Source organism: Hypanus sabinus, chromosome 9 (assembly GCF_030144855.1).
Source record: "Hypanus sabinus isolate sHypSab1 chromosome 9, sHypSab1.hap1, whole genome shotgun sequence".
In the NCBI taxonomy this organism is placed as follows: Eukaryota; Metazoa; Chordata; class Chondrichthyes; order Myliobatiformes; family Dasyatidae; genus Hypanus; species Hypanus sabinus.
This window is the reverse complement of record NC_082714.1, coordinates 135756961-135765826: the sequence shown is the minus strand read 5'-3', so window position 1 is coordinate 135765826 and position 8866 is coordinate 135756961. Positions and strand designations below refer to the sequence as shown.

Genomic DNA, 8866 nt, shown 5'->3' with positions numbered 1-8866 from the left:
AACAATACCTCATTTATACTGCTTGGCTTTGATACAAGCAGCACTAAGTGTACTGCGCTGACACAGCTCCACCTTCAGCTGCAATATGTTAAGTGTACTGCACAAGCAGGTGAGTTGCTAATTTGTTTCAGCTGAGAAATGGGAGTTGTATTTCCACACAAGATTAAGGTTAGATGCTGCAGCCCTGCATCTTAGGGGGAATCTTAAATCATTGCTTTAAGTTCAGGAGTCAGATCAATAATAAATTCAGTGACCGAGAGTCAGCTTTACATTGCTTCAAATCATCTGAAAAGTAATAATTATGTTGTTAAGCATGACAGTATAAAGCCCAGTTGTCGATTATGACAACATCTGCTGATAACATGTTTTCCCTAAAATGCAATACTATTTAGACAAAGCTGGTTCTGAGGATCTTTATTTCTTGCATTTTTTAAAAAAATATGAAACCCAGAATTACATTGGCACGTAAACCTCAGCAGTAGGCATTGCTGTTCATGTAAAACACGGCACAGCATTACAGGTGTATGTACAGAAATAAGAGGTCCTTCCATTTCTGGTTAACTTAGTAATTATGTTCCTTTGTAAAACCATGAGAATTTTACATCTCCACTGAAACACAGTAAAGGAAAACAAATGCTGCACCTCTATGACATAATAAAAAAGCACATTATACACATCATCCATAACTTTTTTTCATACAAAAAGTGCATTTTCCCCCTAAAGGATTTTGATTTCTTCACCTGTTCAATGATTAAGTTCTGAAACCAAAGGTGTTACAACTGCTGGTAATACACATTGTCTTCAAAGCAGAAATAAAGTTCTCTCTTGGAATGTCTACTGCCACAATTATGCAATACCAATACATTTGGCAATAAAACAAGCTTTGTTGTGGGTCACAGTTTCCTTTGCAGAATGACATATGGAAAATTAACCATTGACCTTTTTTTCCCTAATATGCAAAGAACAAACTGATGTAATGAAAGCTGCAAAAGTTAGCAGTTTACATTCATTTGCTTATGTCACCAGTTGTGGTCAAAGACCAGTTTAGAGCTGTTTATGCAACATCTATTTTACAGGTAAGCCCTTTTATAAAAAAAATCTAGTATATAATTAAAAATATTAGAGTCTCTGCTTTTCATTTTACAGTTATAAACATTAAAATCCTGAGATTACAGCATATCAAACTGGTTGTGGAGAGACTGACTTTGGTATGTTATTTCTAAACTAGTACAAATGAACACTGATCAATCTGAGACGTGCTTGTTTTCCTCTCTAATTAAAGAAACAAATGGTTCATAGGGGCTGTGAATTATTAAAAGGGCCAGTGTGCCAGTACAGCTTAAACGTAACTTCACTTGAGAATTTTAATGATCTGAAAATACAAAGCATCATTTTTGCAATGCAAGTTAATCAATTTTTTTGGTAGTACCCATCATTAAACTGCCCATTATTTGAATGTGTTCAGAAACTTCATTAATCATCTTACTGGCCAGTGACTAACTGGATGGAAAGCAATCATAAACCCTGTATATTCAATCTATTTTAATTTTTAAGCTGCCGGTTTCACCTACTGTTAAATGTATGCCTGAAGATGAGATGCATCTGGTGATAAACTGGATTGAATTTAGCTTAATATCCTGGTACTAAAAGGTGCAGCATTCTCTGTTGGTCACAGTCATTAAAAAGTAACCAATCAAGAAACAAAAGAAAACTGCAGCAGTGAGCAGATACACTTGCATAATAGCTTAAAGTAAAAGAAAACTGTAATGGCAACCAGCGCTAAAGAACAGACTAAACACTGTGAAAGGACGGTTGTCATACATTCATGAAAATGGATCAAATATAAAACCACTTCCATCAGATTCTTCTCTTTTCTCAAAAACTTAACTAAGGCTATGCTACAAGTCTTATTTTACAGTGAAGAGACATTTACACCTTATATACTGTACTTCCTCAACTCTATAACGTTGCACGTTTGTCAATCTGTGTTTCTCAAATTATTCATTGTGCAGTACAGCCTGGTGCACATCCTGAAATTTTCCAGCTAGATCTGACCCTACTTTAACTTTCAAATTACCAGCCAAATTTTTCTTTATCAAAATTAAAAAAAACTTGACAGTAATGTGTTTCCACAGTAAAAACAATTAAAATTTAGTTTTTTTTTTACTATCAATAATCAAAACTATAAAATTTACATTTTAATGCAGAAAAGCAAAGCTCTACAAAAAATAATTTTTGAAATAATCTGCATGTGTTTCCTGAAACAATGTCTCATGAGAAACCCGTGGTTCTGCAGAGAATGAAGAGCCAATTCTTCAAGATTAAAGGTGTCTTTTTTTCCCTAAAATTAGAGGGGCTAAAATGAACTGAGATCAGAGTGCAAACATGCCAGTCAAAAAACCACTTTAGGAATTTCAACAAAGTGGCAAGGATTTAGTATTGAAAAACATCCTAGCAAAATTGTCAGCTGATTCAAGTGCCACAAAAAAAACACAGCAAGTTCAAAGAAAAACAAAAAAAAGTCAATATGTACTTTTAAAATAGTTAAAATTTCTTTTGATTGTATTCACACATAATTAGAAGTGCTTCACGTGACAGAATCATGCTTCAAGCATTCCCTGCTTTTAAACATATTTTAGCTTTTTTCCTTATTATAATTGATCGTTCAGGAAACAGCGTGCAGTCAGATCTTAGAGTGTACAAAATACAGAAAGTGCCATTAATTCAGTCAACAAACCGCTGGCAGGCCTTCTTCCAGCGGCAGGCAGTGCACCACATATCCCGGTTTTCCATTCCATAAACTTTTCGGCATTTCTTTCCTTCACCTCTGGGCTTCCTGAAAGGAGACGCATGCAAATTTGTGAATGCAGCCACTACTTACAACAAGATATCACTGAATGAATTCAAAAGTTATGGAAATAGCTATCAATATCAAATAATATATTTATTGCTATTTTTTCTTTCTTCTTATATTTGCACAGTTTGTGTCTTTTGCACATTGATTAAACACCCAGGTTGGTGCAGTTTTACATTGATTCCATTATGGTTATTATTCTATTATGGATTTATAGAGTATGCCTGCAAGAAAATGAATCTCAAGAGTTGCGTATGTTGACATATATGTACTCTGATAATAAGTTTACTTTGAACTATTGTAGAGAGGCCATTCAACCCTTCATAACTAAAAGTGGACTTTAGGCTTCTTTAACCTCTCAGCTCTTGGTCCAAGTGTTCATCCAGGTAATTTTATAATATGGTGGGAATTTTTTGCCTCTATCACTACTTGGGCAGTAAGTTTTGAACCAGCTCTACTTGACTGAGTGAAACTACTTTCCTCTAAACTTTGTCATTTACGTTGGAGGAAAGCAGAAAAGCATCAATTTACTTAGAGAACAATGTAAAGGTGTTAACTTTTCCCATTAATAATGTGGCATTTTCACCAACAAAAGTGAGGATGTTCAGACCCAAGTTAAATAAATAAAATGAATCTGCACTAACAGTGGTGTGGTTAGTAAGATGAATGAAAGGGAAATTACCTAGTCCTCTGCATTCTGGTTGGCTAATGGGTGAACAAGAATAAAGATTTCCAAGAACTGTCTTCACAAGGGGGAATTTTGAAAAATATTCACTTATCAACCCACTATATAAAAAAAAAGTGAGAGCTGGTTCCTAATATTTCCTCTCTTAAGCATACTTACCATTTCAAAATAACCAATGACACTCAAGGAAACCAAATTGGATTTGACTCTGATGGTAATTTGTAGGGCATAACAAGTCATTGGAAATTCCAAGCCTATTTCAAAATGCTCTGTGTGAAATAAACAACTGCAAAAACAATGCTTCTCAATTGTTAAGCTGTATCTTAGGAATTCATTCATCCCAAAAATACACTTTTCACTGTCTTCAAAACAATAGGCACATTCTGCTCTTATTAGTTTAGTCAAAGACTTAATAAGGTGTAGGTTGACTTAACCTTGTTGATAATGCAGTGTAGTTATACTTTGATGTGGTATACTCATCCAATCAACACACTCTGTTCCCTCAAAGACTGAAGTTCCAAAGTTGCTGAACACTTCAATTTGCCATATTTCTAAATAAAGAAAATGGTGCTTGGTGGAGAGTGAGGTGATTGGAGGGAGCAGAGATGCAAACCAGACAATTGTAATCTACCGTCAGAAGGACATTGACATATTTGCTACCTTGTTAAATTGTACACTTTTAAAGCATATAGTGCCTCTACTGAGAAACACAGCAATGTTTACACTGTGACATAAATAACAATATGGCTTCAGTACTCCTCTGAAAAATTAGAATCATTAAAAACCTGTGGAACATTAATCTTCAAACAACTGAAAGAACTGCCTCTGACATTATATGCTTATAAATCATAAGCATTCAACTATGAACAATTTTATTTTGGTGGGGTAAGGCAAACAAGACTAGCACCTACTAGAAAGTCCTTTCAAAATTCCACCACAGGCCGGATGGGTCGAATGACCATTCACTTGTGAATTTTCATTTTTATAACTTCTCTACAGCACTTCGAACAATTTGATCAGAGTCAATACCAAACTTACTAATAGTTCAGATAGTTTCTAATGATTTTCTTTTCATGGATGCAATCTTGCTTTATTGCAGCTAGGTCTAAAAAGAATATTTATTTAATGTTAATGATGCAAAGTACTTTGTGAAGATAGCATGTACAATTTATATGCTAACAATGTACTTTGGTTATTATCATGCATAAAATCAAATGCATTACACCAGTTTAAAATATGCAACATAAAATAGTACCTTGTTCCTGTCCCTGGTTTCGGTGGTGATACGAGAGAAGTATGTACCTTTAAGGATGGATGAGAAATCTGTCGCTTTTCCACAATACTTACTGGACGAATTTGTGTTAAAGGACCCTAAAGATAACCAGACATTCACATGAAATTCTGGATTTCCACAGTGTAACACCTAAATCTATGTAGCAAAACACTGCAAATGAGAATCAGAAACTAAATAGGAAAGAGAAACATCTGAAATATTGTCCATTTCTACGCTTTCTAAGCAACAAGCTGTGTATTCCCAAACTTTATTTAAAAAAGTATACATTTGATTGAAGATTTGTTGTAGCTCAGTTCACAGGAGAATTTAACCTGGAATGCACCTGATGCTTGTTAACTGTCCCTTCCCACTGGACATATTTTTCAGGTTTTAAACAATAATGTCTGAGCTTATTTCAAACAGTTAACATACTCCAGACTTAATATTGGCCTCACTGCTCAGAAGTTAGTGCTACTTAGTCTTCCTAGCCTGCTAAGGGCATTGGACAAATTGAAACTTTACTCAAAGGGAGGACATGACTCAGATGCCATTACATCTCAGCATCCTGAACACAAATCTCATTCTGGAATGCTCTGTGCAGCCTGGCCAGGTACTTCATTCAAGTAGTGAAAAATTACTGCATTCAAAGGCCTTCCGTACAAGACGTTAAAAATCAAGATTATACACAGAGCATCTTTCGCTTGGCAAAGTTGTCAGTTTGGTTGGCTCCATAAGTAGCGACTACAAATAGCATTCAGTGGCTATGAGGAACTTCATGAAAGGCATTAAGTCAATGTACCTTTTTATAATTATCATTTTACATTGATAATTCCCTCAGTGTACTCTATTGTAAATCATTGTAAAATCCTGCAGCAAAGTATTGGCAAAAATCTAGCAAATACACAGCAGTGGCCAAGAAAATCTAAAAATTTACAAAGCAAAATGCAGCAAAAGGCATAAACATTTAAAAATTAATAGACACCACCTGCAGGATTTTAATCTAATTGAGAGTTATGGCTGTTACTTTGCAAGGTGGAGAAGTTGAAGAGCATGCAGCAAGGTAATAGAGGTTTAGGCTAATAGTGGTACATAATACAGTGTCAGTCTCCAGCAGTGTGAATTTTAACCAATATCGCTTGACAATGCCATCCCAGAAGCTGCCATAATCAACATCTTGGGAAGGAGGAGATTAATTATCATTGATCATATATAAACTGTGGCCAAAAGAACAAGCCACACATTCCTACCCTCACACAGCTTCGTTGATAGGTCCGCAAGATTTGGGCAGATGCCAATGAGACTAGGTAAACAAGAGTCTCAGGATTAGAAGTTAAGAGACTAAGGCTGCGGATCTTTGTAAATCTCTAACCGAGAGTTGGGGAAGCTGGGCTATTAAGTTTATTTAAGGTTGAGAAGGGTACAATCAAGTGAGAGGTCGTGTGTTAGGGCTCAGGTAGAGGTGTGAATGAGGTGTATAGGGTGTGGGGAAGTTACGCTGAAAGCAAATTGTTTGAGGAGGGAAGTCAGATCAAGCTCAATTGGACTGCAAGAAGCACTGGTCATCCAGGTGTATATCCCATAAAGGCACTTGCCACTTCAGACCTACCTTTAGTTGCCAGATTCCACAAAGCCTTGAAAAACTGGCATATCTGTGGTTAAGTGTGAACTCAATTCAATTAAAACATGCAGGCCTATTACATTTGTCACAAAGAACCACTTCATCCACGTGGACTGGCTGGCCATCCCTCAAACCAGAAAGTAGGCAGGCTCAGTTTATTTTTATGGAATTTAACCTCTGATCAAATCTTAACACTTCCAACTTTTGGAGCTTACAACCTCCCTGGTTTCCTGTATCAAGTTATCAGCAAGGCTCTTAAAACAGTTGAGGTATGCCTAAAATGGAACGTTGTACATAAAGTTCCTTAAATGGAGCCCTATGTACTAAATCCACGTTCAGAACACTGGAACGTTATCAACAGAAATAGGCCACGTGTCTCCTCAACCCTTTTCTGCCACTGAATAACACCATGGCTAATTCAGCCTTGGGCACGGCTTTACTCCCAATGACCTGCAACCAAATGCAGGTCGGTCGTATTTTAGTTTTGTTCCTCCAACACCATCTATGTATGGGGCCGATTCAAAATGAGTTCTTTAAAACATTTTCACAAGGAGGCAAAGGTGATGCCATTTGAAGGCAAGAGTTATGTTGTACAACAGTTTGCTACATTGTGATTTTCTTATAGGATGTGTTACACTGTGCTTCTAAGCAACAATGAGCTAATTAGATCGTGTACTACTTGCCTGTGAACCTTTAAAAATTATAGGTGGAGATTGCAACGATATGCTCAGCCCAGAAGCATCTGGCACGAACTTGGATGATACAGGGATGCTCACAGGTGCTGTAGCCTATAAAATAGAAAATAAATGCATGACTGCAGGAATAGAAAGGCAAAACAAAAGTTAACTGAAGATGTACAAACTTTTCTCAGCAGTCCAGCTGCAGACTTTCTCCTATTTCTCAAGATTAAACACAGCAATATCCTTTCATTTCTACTTGCTTCAAAATTCAATCTACTTTCCACCCTGACCAACAAGTCAAGTCAACTTTTACTGTCATTTCGACCATAACTGCTGGTACAGTGCATAGTAAAAATGAGACATTTTCCAGGACCATGGTGTTACATGACACAGTACAAAAACTAGACTGAACTACGTAATAAAAAAACAGAGAAAGCTACACTAGGCTACAAACCTACACTGGACTGCATAAAGTGCACAAAAACAGTGCAGACATTACAATAAATAATAAACAGGACAGTAGGGCAAGGTGTCAGTCCAGGCTTCGGGTATTGAGGAGTTTGATAGCTTGGGGGAAGAAACTGTTACATAGTCTGGTCGTGAGAGCCCGAATGCTACGGAGCCTTTTCCCAGACAGCAGGAGGGAGAACAGTTTGTTTGAGGGGTGCATGGGGTCCTTCATAATGCTGTTTCCTTTGCGGATGCAGCATGTAGTGTAAATGTCCATGATGGCAGGAAGAGGGACCCCGATGATCTTCTCAGCTGACCTCAGTATCTGCTGCAGGGTCTTGCAATCCCAGATGGTGCAATTTCCGAACCAGGCAGTGATGCAGCTGCTCAGGATGCTCTCAATACAACCTCTGCAGAATGTGATGAGGATGGGGGGTGGGAGATGGACTTTCCTCAGCCTTCGCAAAAAGTAGAGACGCTGCTGGGCTTTCTTTGCTACGGAGCTGGTGTTGAGAGACCAGGTGAGATTCTCCGTCAGGTGAACACCAAGAAATTTGGTGCTCTTTACGATCTCTACCGAGGAGCCGTCGATGTTCAGCGGGGAGTGGTTGCTCCATGCCCTCCTGAAGTCAACAACCATCTCTTTTGTTTTGTTCACATTCAGAGATAGGTTGTTGGCTGAAAAAGAGGGATCCCCTCTTTCCCACCCTATTTTCATTTTTATGTAGTCTATACTTACTGTAACATAGGTTTTTTAATATGTACTGTAAAAAGAGTACTTAGCTCAGTATTAGCTCAGTAGTATCAAGTGTTATTTGGTAACTGGAAATATACAGTACTGTGCAAAACTCTTAGGCATCCTATCTATATGTACAGTATGTGGCTAAGACTTTTGCACGGTAATGTAGTCTTCCTGAACACAAAATGATTTCAGTTTGTCCAAATTCGAAATAGCAATCTGCAAATATAGTTTCATTGTTTAGTGTTAATGTCCAGTGTGATATATCCAAAATTCTGTGGCCCTCAAATTGTAATTCAGGAAGTTGTTTAAACATTAGTCTCTGCTAATTTCCAGGTGCTGCAAACCCAATTTTCAAAATTAAATGCAATTCATTTTCAGAAAAAATATACTCATCTAGGCAAAGAATGGAGATTATGAATGAGTGTGACTAATGATTAAATGTGAGCATGCCAGAGAGAGTAAGCAGTGCATCTCAAACAAGAACCTATGAAAAGACAGACTCTGGTTATAACTTGAAATTTTTAAGAAACTTTCCTGTTGGATTGATTGCAAATTTTAAACTTA

General features: G+C 37.1%; 1 protein-coding gene across 3 annotated transcripts in view; it reads right to left on the bottom strand.

Moving 5' to 3' along the window:
- Positions 1 to 399: 399 nt before the first annotated feature.
- The window catches only part of slc2a4rg (SLC2A4 regulator), a 146147-nt gene continuing 137680 nt past the window's right edge, over positions 400 to 8866 (bottom strand). For all 3 annotated transcript variants that reach the window (XM_059980637.1, XM_059980635.1, XM_059980636.1), the window contains exons 7-9: positions 7114 to 7218; positions 4795 to 4910; positions 400 to 2836 (exon numbers count right to left, since the gene is read on the bottom strand). In XM_059980637.1, the coding sequence (XP_059836620.1) occupies positions 2725 to 2836; positions 4795 to 4910; positions 7114 to 7218 (333 nt within the window). In that variant the 3' untranslated portion in view covers positions 400 to 2724. The remainder of the gene's footprint in view (positions 2837 to 4794; positions 4911 to 7113; positions 7219 to 8866) is intronic.